Source organism: Phocoena phocoena, chromosome 11 (assembly GCF_963924675.1).
Source record: "Phocoena phocoena chromosome 11, mPhoPho1.1, whole genome shotgun sequence".
In the NCBI taxonomy this organism is placed as follows: Eukaryota; Metazoa; Chordata; class Mammalia; order Artiodactyla; family Phocoenidae; genus Phocoena; species Phocoena phocoena.
Window position 1 is genome coordinate 3,414,338 of NC_089229.1, and position 17,824 is coordinate 3,432,161.

At 57.2% G+C, this 17,824-nt stretch overlaps 1 protein-coding gene across 1 annotated transcript in view; it reads left to right on the plus strand.

Annotated features, from left to right (window-relative positions):
* Window positions 1-17,824, plus strand: part of CELSR1 (cadherin EGF LAG seven-pass G-type receptor 1) — a 147,200-nt gene that overhangs the window by 62,671 nt on the left and 66,705 nt on the right. The window contains exons 3-5 of the mRNA XM_065887276.1: window positions 10,312-10,534; window positions 16,359-16,474; window positions 17,223-17,311. Of these exons, the coding sequence (XP_065743348.1) occupies window positions 10,312-10,534; window positions 16,359-16,474; window positions 17,223-17,311 (428 nt within the window). The remainder of the gene's footprint in view (window positions 1-10,311; window positions 10,535-16,358; window positions 16,475-17,222; window positions 17,312-17,824) is intronic.

The window sequence follows — 17,824 nt, forward strand, 5'->3', positions numbered from 1 at the left end:
TCCGGTTTCTGTGGTGTGTTTAGGATTTGTAGTGGTTTCCTGTGGCTGCCGGAATAGAAGACTGTAGGCTGGGTGGCTTAACACAGCAGAAATTCATCCTCTCACGGTTCCAGAGGTCAGAATTCTGAAATCAAGGTGTGGGCGGGGCCACGCTCCCTCCGAAGGCTCTGGGGACACCAGGGGCGGGTCCCTTTGTCTCTTCCAGCCGTGGTGCCCTCGGGCTCCCTGGGCTTGTGCCTCCTTCCTCACGTGGTCTGTAAACTGCAGCTGCTCCTCTTCCGTAAGGATTCGCGTGATTGCAGAGGGCCCACCCGGGTTATAAGGAGGGTCTCAGTTCAAGATCCTTAATTTAATCACGTCTTTTGCCACGTGACGTGATTGTCACTCTTTTGCCACATGGGGTGATAGTCACAGGTTCCGGGAATTAGGATGTGGACGTATCTCTTTTTTTTTTTTTTTTTGCGGTACGCGGGCCTCTCACTGTTGTGGCCTCTCCCGTTGCGGCGCACAGGCTCCGGACGCGCAGGCTCAGTGGCCATGGCTCACGGGCCCAGCCGCTCCGTGGCATGTGGGATCTTCCCAGACCGGGGCACGAACCCGTGTCCCCTGCATCGGCAGGCGGACTCTCAACCACTGCGCCACCACGGAAGCCCTGGACGTATCTTTTAGGAGCCACCGTTTAGCTGACTTCAGGGTTGGTTATTTTCTGTTCCCCCCACCCCGCAATGGACATGAGGAGAGAGGGGTAGGGAGAGCACCCCCTTTCTGAAAGGAGGGGGTCCCCAAGTGTGGCTGCGGGCTGGGCTGGGCTGAGTCGGGCCGGGCCGGGCCGTGTACCTGCACCAGGAGTTTGGAAAGCACTGCGATTTTTCAGGTTCGCCGGGTTTCAACCTCTCAGGTGTGTAGGTAACTCTTGATTTACAGCCAGGAGCCGTGGAGAAGCTGGAATCATTTTCTTTGGCGCTGGAATGCATTTTTAATTTATATTTTAAAAAGATGGGTGTGTCGGGGTTCTGGGAATTTGCTTCAAAGACAGTAGTGAAGTCACCCCGAAGCCCCAGCCTGGGGCAGGCCTGCCATGGTCTGGGCTTCCGGCCTCCCCTCCCCGTGCTGTGGGCAGGTGTCTGGCCTCTGAGGGGCCCTTCCTGGCAGCCTTGCCTGGTAGGGGAGGGGGCTCCAGGGCCGGGACAGGAGGTGAGGCAGTCCGACAACCTTGAAACCTTGAAGGGAGCTGGGGGCGGGGAGAGGGCCAGTGCGGGGCTTGGGGTGGACAGATGGGGCCTCCAGGCTCAAGAAGCCAGTTCAGAGCAGGGGGTCATGTGACAGCCCCACGTGCCAGGTGTTCAGCTCAAGATCCTCACAGAATTAGCTGATCTCACCTTGACCCCGGCCTCCTAGGGGCTAGGCTAGCCCCGGGGCCAGAAACAGAAATCCTGCCTTCAGGGAGGGTTTCCAGCCTGGGAAACGGAGTCAGTGGTCGGAAGCCTGCTCTGGACACCTCTGCGGGGGGGCGGGGGGGGGGCGGTTAGGTGGGAGGGTGTGCCTAGGCCGTGGGTGGGTGGATGGAAGGGTGGATGGACCGATTTTTTTCAGTGTTTAAACTTTTCAGAGGCCCTGTCCTTGTCTCCGTGCTCCTGAAGCTTCCAACACAAGCTATGCGGGTGCATCACTGCCTCCGGAGAGTCTAGTTTTTCTAGTTCAAAGCCCTGAGCTATCGCTTAGGACCAGAAGGCAATTGTCTCTTTATTTATCGAAAAGCTGAAGCCATAAAAACCTCTACGCTCCCTTCCCTTCCTGGGGCCCAGCCCTGGCCCCCCTCCAGGGCCGAGGGCTTCGGCCTGGCTGCGCTCCCCTCCGCTGGCCCCCACCCCGGCATCTTCTGAAGCGCCTCTTGGCAGGAACCACGTTCACACCGTCATCTCCTGCTTCCCGCCCTGCCCCTCCTCCCCCAGACCTGCCGTGACTGTCCCACACACGTGCGCACACACCCCACGCCACATATACACGCCACACACAGACACATCACACACCACATCACATGTACATGCCATACATACATAACACACATGCACACATATCACATACACGCCACACATCACATACATTCACACACATCACACATACGCCACACAGACATACATCACATAACACACACACACACACACGCACACACTCCTGTACCTTTTACCTTCCCCCTGCCAGGCCCTGCTCCCCACAGGTCTCTCTACAGCGAGGGGTGTTTGGCTGTCCCCCCTTCCTTCGCAGACCTGACCAGGTGCGCACCCGTCACCCAGCATCCGGCCCAGCCCCCGATATCCCCGTGCTTCTGCTGGGGCCCTTTCTGGGGCCGAGCCGTCTCCACCGCCATGGACGCTCCTGCATAGCCCAGCTCAGAGGCTCCCCCACTCAGGCACTATGTTTTTCCTCCGTTTCCCTTACATTTAAGGAATATCTTTTTTGGTTGCAAACAACAAATGGTATTCTTACACCCCGTGCCGGGTGTCAGTTTCCGGTCTGTAAGATGGGGGCGTTTGAGAGTTCCCACACCAGGGGCTGCGAGGCCTCCGCCGCCCCTGTAACCCTGCAGACGAGCCCTTGTTTAAGCTCTGTGAAGCTGGCGCTTCTCTAGGGCACTCAACGCTCCCCACCCGAGGGTCTGTGGCTTTGGCACTACGGGCTGGGGTTCCCGGGTGGCCAGTGTTGCCCTCCCACCCCCAGCCCCAAGCCTGGGTGGGACAGGCATCCAGTGACCGGGACGTGCGTGAGGTCGTGGCGGCTAGAGGGGCCTCGGCTCCTGGGAGCTCCTGTTCTGCAGCTACGCATGCCTTCTTATGCGGCGGGGGTCCTTTCCCAGTTTTCCGTGCGGGGTTCTGCATTTGCAGCCGTGACCAGGAGGCCAGGCCTCAGGTCTTCCTCGGCAGGGGGTTGCGGTGCTACATGAATTATTGAGCAAGGCTATTAGCTTGCTCGGGTGAACCTCATCCTCGGTGGGCGGGCGAGGCTGGCAGTCATAATGGGTTGGGGGTGCACAAGAGGAGGATGGGGGAACTTTCCCCAGGTTTTGAATGGCTCAGAGCAAGCCTCTGACTCTAAGCAGGATACTGGGATGCTTGGAAGAAATTTTGGAAGCCCAGATTTACTTTGAGGATTCCTAGAAGAGGAAAGGTGAAGTTAAATCTTGTTAAGTAAGCACATCTGAGAACATTTATTGCATTAAAATGGTGTTTCAAGTAAGAGCTGTATATTAAAAAAAAAGATATAGGGCTCACTAAATTTGGTCCTAATTATTTGCCTAAAGTAAGATGATTTTAAGAATTAAAAACCATCCTATCACATCTCTTCACAACTCTGAGTTCTGATGCCAGGTTGGCTGTGATGTCCCATGGAAACGGGACAGTTCTGCAAATCAGGGCTTTCCCCCGAGGGCTGGCCGTCGGGATCTGCCAGCACAGCCCCGAGGAGGAGATACAGTTAAAGAAACACGTAAGTGGATTACTGTCCAGTTCAGCTGGAGTGGCTGCCATGGAAAGGCGCGCACGGGGGCCTGGGATTGGCCTGAACGAAGGTCCTGGAACCCAGAGACGAGACCCTTTCCGGGGGACCCAGTTCATCTGAGACCTGCATACTCAAGAGTCCTCACTGCCTTTTATTTTTAAAAAAGCGTGTTTATCTGTAGAATTAATTCTTCATTCATTAGATCAACAAATTCCCAACGCTGTTTGAATCAAACCTGTGAATTATGCAGGTTTTATAATTCTGTACAGGATTCATCATTGGCTTGGAAGGGGGGAAATCCTGGCACTTTAAGACTTCATCTCACAAGCATTCGTCGAGTACCTGCTACGTGCCGGGCGTTTGTCAGGCACCCTCTGTGTGCTGGATATTCTTAGACTTGACCCCCAGACAGACCCTGCCCCTGCCCCTACCCCAGAGCCTGGGGAGACAGAGGCTGGGGAACAGCTGCACAGCAGGTGTCACCCTGGAGCTGGGGTGGGCGCTCTCTGGAGAGGGGAGATTCTGGACCATCAGGGTCTGTCCTGGGCGCCCTGGCCCTGGTCAGGTGGGCGGGCGAAGCCTCCTGAGGGGATGCAGGGTGCCTGAGATAAAGCTGCATCCGGGCACAGGGAAGCCACCTGCAGAGCCCAGCAGAGAGGATGCCAGGCACAGAGAAAGGGGGTCACCAGGGGGTGATCATTGACAGTGGTGAATATGCATGAGTGTTTACCTAGGGGGTCGTCTCCATTAGCCTATTGAATCCCCCAATCTCCCTTCAAAGAGGGAGACCGTGTGGCCGGCACGAGAGGTGGTGAGCGTGGCGCAGACGGGGCTGGCGTGTGGCCGAGGGCCGGGCTCCAGGGTGGGAGGGTCTTTATGGAGCAGCGGGATTGTTTGCAAGCCTCTGTGGAGAACAGGCGGATGTGTAAGGTGATGAGCAGCTGGCGTGGGTCCAGGGGCCCGAGAGATTGTCACTGTCCGTGGTTGTGCAGATTGGGGTTGGTGTAGACTGGGGTGCAGGTGGCAGTGGAGGCGAGTGACACGGACCCTGGGGGATGGCACTGGTGGGGACAAGGGAGGAGGGGAGGGAATGGCTCCGGGGCTCCTGGCCCCCTCTCTGGGCAGCTGCAGGACCCTCTCCAGGTGTGGGACCCGGAGAACAAGCTTGGCGAGGGAAGACAGGTTTGAAGCCTGGGTTTGCGGAGGAGAGAACAAGGGCAGAAAGGGTTGGATGGCTGTGTGTGGGCCCCAGAGGAGGGGCCTGAGGCACGGCTGTGGAGGTGGGGAGCTGGCCCTGGCCCACCTCCCCTTACTGGCCTGGTGGGAGAGGCCGGGAGGAGCGTTCCCAGAGGGCAGAGAAACCAGAGCCCGGTGAGTGTCGTGGAAGCTGGGGAATGCAGCCCCACAGGGTTAGGTGCTGCTTCACCTCGGGACTCCGTGTTTGCAGAGGCCAACGTTTACTATGATGGTAACTCTAGGACAGGCGCGGAGGGCCGCTGGAGTGGTTGAGTAGTATCACCCCCAGATTCGTGTCCAGAACCTCAGAATGTGACCTCCTTTGGACATAGGGTCTTTCCAGATGTAATTAGTAAGGCTCTCGATGAATAGTAAAATCATCCTGGATTTAGGGTCCACCCTGAATCCAGTGACGGGCGTCCTTATAAGAGAAAGGAGGGGGAGATTTGAGACCCAGGGAAGACGGCCATGTGATGACAGAGGCAGAGATGGATGATGAAGCCACAGCCCAGGGAACACGGGGAGCCCCCATCAGCTGGGGAGGCAGGAAGGGTCCTGCCTGGAGCCTGCAGAGGGAGTACGGTCCTGCCCATACCTTCATTCTGGACTTAGGGCCGCCAGAGCTATGAGAGAACACATTTCTGTTCTTGTAAAGCCACCAGATTTGTTGTACTTGTTACGGCAGTCCCAGGAAACGAATACTACAACGACCTATTGGAAATGAAAAGATATCTTTTGTGCTTAAAACAAACAACTTCACGGAGACTTAGCTTTATTTGCAGCTGATTTGAAATTGCACAATTGGTTAAGTAGAGGAACAGAATAATCCCACACATCATCACGCCCTTTCCACGGGACAGCGGATGCTTTAAGGCAGCCGCCCGAGCTGCAGCGTGGCTGTGGGTAGCACGGGTCCTGCTCTGTCGTCCTCCTGTTCACAGGGGCGGCCTGAGGAACGAGGCTTCCCTGCAGCCGCTGAAAACCACACGTGAGCAGAAATACTGTCAGCAAAGTCAAATTCAGGTCTTCGGGAATTGAGTGAAGGGTGCTCTGTGTGTGTGTGTGTGTGTGTTTGTGTGTACACGCGCTCAGGGCCTGCCTTCTCTCGGCCTCGGTAGCAGGTGGCCCTTGAGAGGGCATCGTAGGAGTCCTCAGATGCTTCGATAGAGGTGGAGGAGTTGAGACTTCCAGTCCACACGAGGGCAGAGCTCGGGAGCTGCTGTGGCCACACTGGGGGCGTGGGCTGTGCTTTCATCCTGGTGGTGACACTGACCACCTGGGCCGAGCCCGGATGGGCAGGATTCTGGAACACCACAGGCAGAGCACCGTGGGAAGGGGCCGTGCCAGGCCCCCATTTGTTTGCCGTCACGGTTTGCGGAGCACGGCCCGCCCCGTCCTCTCACGGCGGCTTTATTATTTCAGAATGCCCTTGACCTGCCAAGTTGGGACTTGGAAGGCGAACCCTCCCAGACGTCACATGTATTTTAAAAGTAGAGATTAAAGAATTTGCAGTGTATGAAGAACAATACACCTTCAGCTAAGCGTTTAAAATTAATGACTAGAATTTAAGGAGGCTGCAGGCTGCCCACCCGGAGAAGATGCCAGGAGCGGGGATTAGCGTGAGAGTGTGTGTGAGAGGGTGTGTGTGTGCAGGTATGTACGTGTGTGGCTGAGGGTGTGTGTGAGGGTGTGAATGCGTGTGAAGACGAGAGTGTGTGTGAGGGTGTATGTGCGAAGATGTGTCAGCAGCGTGTGACTGGGTGTGAGGGCACAGGTGTGTGTGCACGAATGTGTGTGGGGTTATGTGTGCACACAGCCTGCCTGGCGGGGTGGCCGAGCCCAGTGTTGTGGGCGAGCCCAGTGTTGTGGGGCCGGCAGGGCACCCTGCTAACCCGGGAGCGGGCGGGGGGCAGTGGGGGGGAGACCAGACGGTTTCTGTTGCTGGTGGAGCTGAGAGGAGGGTCTGCAGCCGGGTGGGCCGCCGTCCTTTCCCTTCTGAGCAGCATGTGAATTGTCTGCTCACAAGGTTCCTTGGGGGCAGCCCCTGCTAGGGGAGAGCAGGTGGGTGACCTGGCTGGGCTTTCTGGCCTCTCCCTCCCTGCCCTGCCTGGTGGGGAGGAGGGGGACGAAGAAGAACCCACCCGACACTGTCTGGCCCTGGGGTGGGCTTTGCCCTGGGTCCCCGGCCTGGTGGCCCCTGCACGGTTCTGTAGTTCAGTAGAGGTCAGTGGTTGCGACACTCCTCCCTGTTTCTGAGGGACTCAGGCTGGGTTACCTTTGATTAGCAAGTTGTGCATTCTTGGGTGTTGCAACCTGGAAAGGAAGACACTTGGGAGAAGTAGAGGAAGTTCAGATTTGTTTCTGAGGCTTGTTATGCTAATTACAGATCCGTTTCACCTGTTCCTCAAAAGGAAGCTCATTCTGAAGCCTCCCTTGGAAGGTTGAAAGGATTTTCTTACACCAGTCAATTATTGAGCTCTCTAAAATCTGCACACTGGGAAACAGACCCTGAGGCTCAAGATCTGCCTTCTCGCCACGCCGTGGGCAGGGGCAGGGGCGGGGGCGGGGGGCACCCAGGGCTGCGCAGAGGAGAGGTTGGGCTGTAATGCCGTGGCAGCAAAAGCCTCTGTGGACCCCACGTCTCAGCTCTGGAGATACACTGCCGAGGTGGCTGCACTAGCCCAAGGGGCTGTGGGCCCCTCCATCTCCACGCTCACCCGTCGCTGGGTGTGAGCTGCCCCAGCAAGGGCTATGCAACTTTGGGTGAGGGATTTCAGGAGGAGGATCTGAGTGCAGAGTCTCAGCTGTGAGCCACCGTCGCCCAGCACTCCAGAACCTCGGTCCTGGAGGGACACGTGGGGTACACCACAGTACCAACTCTTCCACAGCATCTAAGTCTTCCTCTTTAAAATGATGATAAATTTTAGTATCACTATCCAGTTTGTTCAAATTCCCAATTGTCTCATACATGCCTGCTCTGGTCTGAATTGTGTCCCCTCCAAATTCCTAGGTTGCAGCCCTAACTCCACAATGGGACTGTATCTGGAGGTGGGCCCTAGAGGAAGTAATTTAGGTAAATGATCAGGGTGGGCCCTGATCTGATGGGATCAGTGTCCACATAAGCAGAGGCAACAGAAATCTCTGCCTCTTGCTGTACACACACAGAGGAAGGGCCATGTGAGGACAGAAGGAGCAGGCAGCTGGGAAGAGAGGCCTCACCAGCCGTGCTGGTACCCTGATCTAGCCTCCAGAACTGTGAGAAATACACTTTTGTTGTTTAAGCCCCCAGCCCATGGTATTTTGTTACGGCAGCCCGAGCAGACTGAGACAGTAGGTAATGTATTCACATGGTTCAATATTGAAAAGGCACAGAGGGCATCCAGGGAAGCCCATGTCTGGGGATCCCAGTGACTTTGGGTTCCAGGATGATACTGCCGTTCGAATGCACGCTTCTCCGTGCACCGAGGATCCTGGTGCCGGATGTCTCTGGAGCTCCAAGTTTCGTATCTCTTCATACCAAACCCGAGAGCACTGGCGTTACAAAGGAAACATTGATGAATATGACCATATGCAGATATAACATTTTTACGTGACTACAAATAACATAAGTTGAAAGTTAAACTTAAGCCAAGAGGGAGTTGCCACAGAAATAGCAGAGAACAGTTAATTTCTGAAATTTATGAGGACCTCGTGTAACACGATAAAAACAAAACCAACCATCATTGCAATACGAACACAGGAATAATCAGGCAGTTCAGAGAAAGGAAATGGACGTTGCCAGTCAAATTCCGGCAGATGTTGAACCTCATCAAAAATAATTGCAAATAAAACACCTGGAAGATTCATTTGTCAGAAATGCAAAATAGTTTACAGATTGAACATACCTTGTGTTGGCGAGGATGTGTGAATCCGTGCATCCTTTTGGGGAGCACGGTTTGGAAATATTGGGTGAGTCAGAAAAAAGTGCGGCTGTCAAAATGTCAACTGCGTGTACCTTTGATTCATCACATTTAGGAATTTTCTCGAGAGAGGGATTCTTAAAACATGCCAAGGATGTATATCAAAAAGTTACCTGCAATAAAAGCGAGCTGTAAACAGCCCCGTGTCCATCACTAGTAGAGCAAGAAACGTTAGTGGTTTAAATTCTGATGGGGCCCTCTATCGCAGGGGTCCCCAACTCCCAGGAACCGGGCCACACAGCGGGAGGTGAGCGGCGGGGGAGCGAGCGGAGCTTCATCTGCCGCCCCCCATCGCTCGCATTACCGCCTGAGCCATCCCCCACTCCCCCCCCCCACCCCTGCCCCTCCACCGCTCACCGTCCGTGGAAAAATTACCTTCCATGAAACCAGTCCCTGGTGCCAAAAAGGTTGGGGACCGCTGCCCTAACTGAATACTGTGCAACCATTAGGAAGAAAGAGGAGGAGCTCCCAAGTGCCAACAGGGAGGGTCTCCAAGGTACCGCGCTGAGCAAACATGCCGGACGGCCGGGGCATCCAGCTCTCCTGATGTTTTCCTGTGGGGACCCGCAGGAAACTGCTGAAGGCTTCCTAGGCCGCGCTATTTGCACAGTGAATTCTTTTTTTTTTTTTTTTTTTTTTTTTAGTATGCAACGTAGTACTTTTATTTTAGAACGCGTTCATTTAAAAGTCAAAACTGGTGACACATACTGGTGGGAGTTGGGGAATTCCTGGTTGTCGGGCTGCCGGCCTGTGGGTGGCTGGCAACGTCTACCCTGTGACAGAGGCAGGTCCGGGCTGTGTCCCAGGGAGCGAGGATCACCCAGTCAGACCCCTGCTGGCTGCCGCGGTGGGCACTCTGGGTCTGACGGGCCTCGGGGGTCAGCTTGGGCTGCCTGATCAGTTTCTATGTGGAAGCTTCCAGAACCTTCCTGTCGTGAGGGATTAGGCCACAGAGAGGACGTTGGAGGCCAGTGGGAGGAACAGACACGATTAAAGACGAACTGGAATCCAGCGTTGCCCGGCCGGGCAGTGGGGGAGGGAGGAGGCCACACAGGAGGCCCTGGGCCAGAGTGACCCTGACCTGCTCCCGAGTCTCCCACGAGGCCCGGAGGTGGCCAGCCGTCGTGCGGGCAAGCGTGCGGGGAGGGCACGAGGCCTTCTCGTCATCCTCTTTCTAGGTGATTCTCTCATAAGGGAGCCAGGCTCAGCCAGCGGGGCGTTCAGAAAGGGGTTGGATGCCCAGAAGTGTTCACAGCTGCACGTTGCCCTGGTCCCCCCACTCCCCCGAGGGCGGGGACCCCGGCAGGCCCGGGACAGGGACAGGGCTGGAGTGGCTTGGCCACCTGGTGCCTTCGGCCGAGGAACCCCCTGGGGTGCTTACTGGGAGCCCGCTGCCCCGCCACCCTTAGACGGCCCAGCAGGTGCTGGGTGCCCTCGGGCCAGCGGGAACGGCACACGTCTGATCGCAGCCCGACTCCAGGGTGGTTCCCAGAGGCCTCACGTGCCCCCGGGTTTGGGTTTAGCAGCTGGTTCTGCAGCGGCGTTTGCAGCCTGGGTGGGAGCAGTGCCCCCCTCCCCCCAGCAGGCCACAGTGTGACCTCCTCCCGCCCTCGTCCCCCAGGTGAGCACTGCGAGGTGAACGCACGCTCCGGCCGCTGCACCAACGACGTGTGCAAGAACGGCGGCACCTGTGTGAACCTGCTCATCGGCGGCTTCCACTGCGTGTGCCCCCCCGGCGCGTTCGAGAGGCCCTACTGCGAAGTGGCCACCAGGAGCTTCCCGCCGCAGTCCTTCGTCACCTTCCGCGGCCTGAGGCAGCGCTTCCACTTCACCGTGGCCCTCGCGTGAGTCCCCGCGCGTGCCCGCGACGCCTCCTGTGGTTGGAGGTCGCGAGGTGGCCTCGTGTCTCCGCGCATCCCTCCGTCCCGTAACAACAACCCCCGTCCACCGGGGCCTCTGAGAGTCGAGTCACCTTGGCCAGCGCTGGCTGTAGGACCGGCCACTTAATTTGTAGGACCCCATGCAAATTGAGGATGGGGTTCAAAAATTAAGAATCTCCAGCTGGTGACAACAGAGCATTTAGCAGGTGTGGTGCCCTGTTTGCCCGCCCAGCTCACATGCCCACGAAGCCGACCCCCGGCTGCCCCGGTCCCACTCACCTGCCACCACGTGGGCACCCCTGCCACCCAGGTGGCCAGAAGGTGGAGGGAAAGGGCCCAGCAGGCTTGGGAATGAGACTCAGTGTAGGCTCCTGCTGTGCCGCCAGCTTGCTGGGAAACCGCGGGCGGGCGGCCGGGCGGCCTCACCCCTTTCCGCGCTGGTTCTTTAACCGTAACAGGAGGAAGCAGGCTGACTGTGTGCTGTGGCCATTCTTTAACTTTTGCATCTTTTTCTCCAAGAGAATTTAGATTTAATTTAACTTTTAAAAATCTATCGCTTCCGTTGTAAAGACGTCTATCAAGTTCACCTTAGTAGTACAGGGTGTACTTTGTATTTGGTCAGCGTTTAGGGGCCCATTAGGGGAATGCGGCCTTCTGTGTCCCCCAGAACAAGATGCTCCCTCTGAGCTGCCCTTTGGAGAACAGGGCATCTCAGGGAGAGATGGGGCAGACTCCTCTCCCGGGGCTGCCCACCCTGAGCAGGTGAGGGGTGCGGTGTAGCCAACAGGCGCCGCGTGGTGCTGATGTGAAACCCCCCCGGCAGTCCTCCTCCGTCTCGCCTCCCCTCCCATCTCGGTCAGGTCCTGTGAGTCCCTTGACCTCATGTCTCCCCCGCCCGCCACTGTCCTCCCAGTTCCCAGCACTCTGGCCTAGGCCACCGCCCTCTCCCCCGTGGAACAGCAGTGGTGGCATCTGCTCTCAGCCTGGGTCAGGTGGATCTCTGTCCGACAGGCCTGCCGGGCCTGCCTGCCACCTGGGGCAAAACCCAAACTTCTTAATAGGGCACAGGGTGGCCCCTTGTGTGCTGACCCCTGGTGACCCTCGATTCTGGCACCTCGCATCCTGTGACATGGCCACCCTCACCTCGTGATTCTCTGGACCTGCCCAGCCTTGCAGAGGCATTTCCTCGGCACCCCCCCTGCCGGCCCGTCTGCCGGCTGCCGCTTCCTTCGGGAAGCCCCCCTGACCCAGGCGGGGCCATACCTGCATTCCAGCTCCGGCTGGACGATGTCTGGTCACTGCCTGCTTGTCTGCTACCTTCAGCCTTTGATGTTCCTGCTTGCAGGATCAGGCCGCTGTCCACCCTGACTGCCCCTAGAGAAAGGTCCAGATGAGGGCCCTTGGGTAACATGGGGGCTTGAGTCGTTGGTGGGTTTTCTACATTGCGGCTCAGATCTTTTTGCTCTAAACCCATCCTTCATACTAGATCATTGGTTGGGGCTGTGAACTCATGCCAGATTTCCTGATCCTGACTTTTTTTCCTGGTTGTCAGGTGATTTGATTGGGCTAAAGTCTCCAAAGCAGATGCACGTCCTTTTGAAACCTTTAAACGGCCACACGGGCTCCCTGGCCGGTGCTTTCGGGCTTCTGCTCCAGGATTGCCATGTCCGTGTTCATCACTGTGCAGAGGTCCAGCTCTCTCTCTGTGCCTGTCCACCCACTGGCCTGAAGCTCCTCAGGGGCTTTTTTTTTTTTTTTTTTTTTTGCGGTATGCGGGCCTCTCACTGCTGTGGCCTCTCCCGCTGCGGAGCACAGGCTCCAGACGCGCAGGCTCAGCGGCGTGGCTCACGGGCCCAGCCACTCCGCGGCATGTGGGATCTTCCCGGACCGGGGCACGAACCCACGTCCCCTGCACCGGCAGGCGGACTCTCAACCACAGCGCCACCAGGGAAGCCCTCCTTGGGCTTTTTGTCCTGTGTCGTGACACGCAGGCGCCCAGGCGAGCAGCTGGCTGGTAGTTCCATTCTCACAAAGCATGAGCGCCCACTGCTCCCCTCTGTGGCCCCAAGACGTTGGCCGGGGGGCTCCCGATCTCCCAGAGGAGGGGCTCTTTGGCCCGGTGGGGGGTGGGAGGGGGTTGAGTTGCAGAGGGAGAACATTCCGGGCATTCTGAGTGGCCTGGAGTGTCTGCCGGGAGCTCTGCAGAGGCAGGCAGACCCCTGCACCCACTTTGCCCTGCTTCAGCCCCTTGGTACATTCTTGGGCCCGGACATCTGTGTGGGGTGCAGACGGCGTCCTCTTGGAGGACGTCTGTTTCGAGAGACTGGTCCCTGCTGAAATACCACCTGGTCTCTGCCCGACTCATCACAGACTTCAGCGTGGATCGCTCAGCGGCCACATTTGGGCTTTGTGCTGGCACTGCTCTCGCACCTCACCTGTCAGGCCCACTTCCTTCTCACGAGAACCCTGAGAGCTGGTATCACTGTTCTCCCCATCTCGCAGGTGAGGAAACTGAGGTAGAAAGGTTGAAAAAGTTGCCCAAGGTCATAGGCTGTCCGGTGGGACCCCCAGGCCCTGCCTGTAACCTGTGCTCTTAACCTCCCTCCCTCTGGCCCCTGCCCCCCGTAAAGGATACGGGCCCAGGGCCCGCTTGTCCTGATTTGCAGGTGTTTCCCACGTTCTGCCCTCTTCCCGAATTTCCCTTGGCGACCAGCTTTAATAAAATGGCGAGAGCAGCTGTCATCCGTGGAGCCCGTGTGCACGCCGGGTGCCCTGCTTGTGGCTCTGTTTCTGATCCTTAGAGCACCACCCCCTTTCCCGGGAGCTTGGAAGAGGGAGGCGTGGGAGATACAGCTCCGGTTGGCCCCCTGGGCCCGGCTGCAAGGCTGCAGTGCTGTTTGATTCTAAGGGCAGTTTGAAGGTTTGGGCCGCTGTTTTAGGGTGGCTGCCCACGTTCTGGTGCACGGTGCAGGGCTCCACCCCGCCCTGCAAAGCGGCTGACGAGGCTCCCTCTCCAGGGGTGTTGTGAGGACTCACGTGAGCTGGTACGTGCTGTTGCCCTCCCGTTTCTCTAGCTGGGCCTCTGCACCAGGCCCCGGTCCTGGCCCTGCCTGCTTGCAACACCACGTCCCCGCCCTCTGCCCCTAAGCCCTGTGCTCAGGAGGCCACCACGTGGGCACAGCCTCCAAAAGGAGGGCCCCTCGTTGGGACCCCTGGCCACTCTGTGCCCCACGTGGCTGGATGCTGAGAACAGCAGGCTTCTGTGGGTGCCCGTCCCCCCAAATCAGAGGTGCCCTGTGTCTTCTGGCAAACAGGTCGATGGCATGTGGTTTTGGTGTCTACGTGGCCATAGCCACCCACCACCTGGGCGTGGCCGGCAGCCCTCTGTCATAGGCAGTGCAGCGAGTAAGCTGCAGGAGGCTGACCTGAAAGGTGACCAGAGTCCTGGGGGTGGGGCCCATGGACACAGCGGCCAGCAGATGTGCTGGAAACCAACAAAGGAAGTCTGGCAGCTCCAGACTCAGAGAAACCAAAGAACAGTCGTGTTTAATTAAGTGCCCACGTGATGTAGCGCGTGTCCCCTTGCTTGTCAAATCTAGTATTGTAGATGCTTACACGTGACAACAATTTATGGACGATTTCTGACACACCTGATGATGGCTAAAAGGTCGGGGCCGAGGCCACATCAGGGAGTTTAGCTTCAAAAGCAAAATCATAGAAAGCACCCCTAGAACCTGAGCCGGGGAACGGTTCCGTGTCGGGGCTGCGGTTGCTCTGGGCAGGGCCTGGAAGGAGTTGGGCCTCCTGCCTCCTGACGGGCATACTGTGAGAGAGGTGGGCTGGGGCACCAGCCCAGGGCTTTTTTTTTTTTTTTTTTCCGCGGTACGCGGCCCTCCCACCGCCGCGGCCTCTCCCACCGCGGAGCACAGGCTCCGGACGCGCAGGCGCAGCGGCCATGGCTCACGGGCCCAGCCGCTCCGCAGCATGTGGGATCCTCCCGGACCAGGGCCACGAACCTGCGCCCCCCACATCGGCAGGCGGACTCTCAACCACTGCGCCACCAGGGAAGCCCGTGGCCCCGGGCGTTTATTTCAGGTGGTTTCTTTCGAAGCTGCCTCTTTCTGGTTTCTGTTTGCCAAGGGCCTGGGCTCCCGGGGGCCTCAGCTCCCTGGTCCCAGCCTCCTTGTTGCCACCCTTTGTTCTTTCTCTTCCCCTGGCCCCTCACCAGGCCTCGGCTTCTGTTTCTGGCCTTTCCCCTTTTTACTTGTGCTGTTCAGACCCTCCTTGTGGCCCTGGGTCCCATCGTTAGATCGTCCATTCCCAGCAGTGCGTGGTGCCTGCCCGGAGGACCATTTCAGCACTGACCACCCCCCTCGGTCCAAAGAGAAACCCACAACAGTGAGACCCCCCAAGGGGAAGCGAGCCTGGGGTCGAGTGGATCCCAGTCTTAATTCAGCTCTTCTTCTACCTGCTCACTCCACACCCGGAGCTTCCACTCTGCCATGCAGGTATTTTTTCTTTAGAGTTTGTCATCAGTGCTTGCTGACTTCTAAACCGAGGGGATGCAAGGTCTGGGTGGGAAATGTCAATTTTATGTAACTCAAGGGAGAGGCTAGGGTCACATGCCTGAGGCTGGTTCTGACAGACTCCTGCCGCATGAAAACGGATAAACCAACCTGGAATCAAAGGAAAGAATTTCCCCCCACTTAATCTCCGATGAGAGAGACATCCAGCTAGCTCAGGAAACAGTCCCGAGTTCACTCCGAAGGTTTGTGGTTTCTCTGTAACCAGGGTGTCGAGGAAGCCTTGTGGTGACTTGGTGTGTCGGGGACCCTCGGGTCTGATGGAAGAGGCTTCCTCGGGGTGGGAGAAGGATTTCTGAGGCTGTCTCTTGTAGAGTGTGGTTTTTTACTCCGAGTGCTTCAAGTCTCACAAGTCTTGCGTTTCCACGCGTCTGTTGGTTCACGTGGGCCGCCATCCGTCCGTGGATTCAGCACATCGGTATCAAGCGCTTGTGTGGACCAAGTCCTGTTTTGGTGTCGGGGTTGCAGCAGTGAACGGGAGTCATCATCTGTCCCCTTAAAGGATCATGTGTTCTCATAAACAAACAAATAATTAGGATAATTTCAGAAGTAAGATGAGTGGCGTGATAGCCTGTAGGGTGAGGGGCACAACTTAGATAAAGTGAGTTGGGGAAAGCACAATCGGAGTGACATCTGGGAGATCTGCAGAGTCAGGGAAGATCATACCCCACACGGGGGAACAGCAGGTGCAAAGGCCCGGGGGCAGGGAAGAATGTAGGGTTTGGGAGCAAAAGGGCGCAGTGTGGCTGGAGTGTGGTGGTGGAGACGAGGGGCATAGGCCCTGAGGTGGTGGTCAACACCCACATCTCTGTGCCCTGGGGCGTGTACGCGGGATGTATGCACTGCATGTGTTTACTGTCCAAATATTTCCAGTTAGTATAGTGGCTGTGTCACATCCTTCTAGAGCACCGTGCGAGTGGAATCTTTTCACCTGTACAGGTTGTGGTAACCAAAGTGCCCCCTGGAACCTGCTTTGCTCCTTCCAGAAGAGAACATTGCTAATCAGGTTTTACGGGCTGTCCACTCCTGCTGTGAAAAAAAGAGTACTGGGGACCAGAGTCTTTGCCAGGTGTACTCATCCTCTTGCCCACTCTGGCCAGGCTTGTTGCCCTGGGCAGCCTCTTGTTCCCCCACCTCCAGGCCACCTGCAGACCTTCCACCCCGGGCTCATTCATTGTGTGACGTGCTTCCCCTTGGTCCCCCAGGTTTGCCACCCAGGAGAGGAACGCCCTGCTGCTGTATAATGGCCGCTTCAACGAGAAGCACGACTTCATCGCCCTGGAGATCGTGGACGAGCAGGTGCAGCTCACCTTCTCGGCAGGTAAAGCCTCCTGAACAGGAGGGAGCCGCCCTCGGAGCACGTCCTGGGCACTTGGTTGTTTAAAACCACCCCATTGGGGCTTCCCTGGCGGTCCAGTGGTTAGGACTCCACGCTTCCATTGCAGGGGGCGTGGGTTCGATCCGTGGTTGGGGGAACTAAGGTCCCGCATGCCTCACGGCACAGTCAAAAAAGCAAAAAGGGCTTCCCTGGTGGCGCAGTGGTTGAGAGTCCGCCTGCCGATGCAGGGGACGCGGGTTCGTGCCCCGGTCCGGGAGGATCCCACGTGCCGCGGAGTGGCTGGCCCGTGACCCATGGCTGCTGAGCCTGCGCGTCCGGAGCCTGTGCTCCGCAGCGGGAGAGGCCACGGCGGTGAGAGGCCCGCATAGCGCAAAAAAAAAAAAAAAAAAAAAAAAAAAAAAGCAAAAAAACACCCCATCCTGTGCAGCGCCATCAAGCGTGCTGACTCGCCGATTCCCTGGTTCTCCATCTGGGAATCCGTCCCGTGGGAGAAATCCAGAACGCACAAAGATGTTCATTGCAGCGTTGTTTATAAGACACAGCTCAAATTTCCACAAACTAGGGGATCATTGAAGTGTGCTTCTGCCTCTGTAGGTTGAAAATATTGACAAAGCCGTTAAAAATGTTTTCCCGGTGGTTGGAAAGAACATTCGTCCAGACTGCTGGAAGGACTTTTAGCCTTAGTGGTTTGTTCACCTCTGTTCTCTCTGGACCTCCCCCCGCCCCGCAGGTGAGACCACGACGATGGTGGCGCCACAGGTTCCTGGGGGCGTGAGTGACGGCCGGTGGCATTCTGTGCAGGTGCAATATTACAACAAGGTAGGACCGGCCCCGCCCCGCCCGACCCCCAGCCCGGGCGGCCGGTGGCGGGTGGGGGATGGGCCCTGGCAGCTTTTTGGTCTTTAGACATTTATACTCTGAAATTTCAATAAATATGCTGGTTGACAAAGTTATTTAGGAAATGAGCATTTGTTGAGGGTCTGTGTAAAGATACCCAGGCCCTGCGCTGGGGCGGATACTCCCCCAGGGAGCGCTGGGCGGGGAGGCTCAGGGACCCCAGAGTCCTACACGGGGGAAAGGACGCAGAAAGAGCTTATTCATTGCAGCTGCCTCGGCCGAGTCATTACTGGTGGCTAAAATTCCAGGCCATTCAAACACTGTTCCAAAGCCCAAGTAGTCTACTTACCTGGATGAAACCTGAGAGTCAGAAGGCTCCCATAGGAAAGGCTGTGAAGGTCTGGGCGTTTTGGGGGGTTTCCTTTCATTTTGCTGTTTATTGGCTTGTAAGGAAACTCCTCGGCGGTTTTTGCATCCATCACTGTGGTGCTTCCC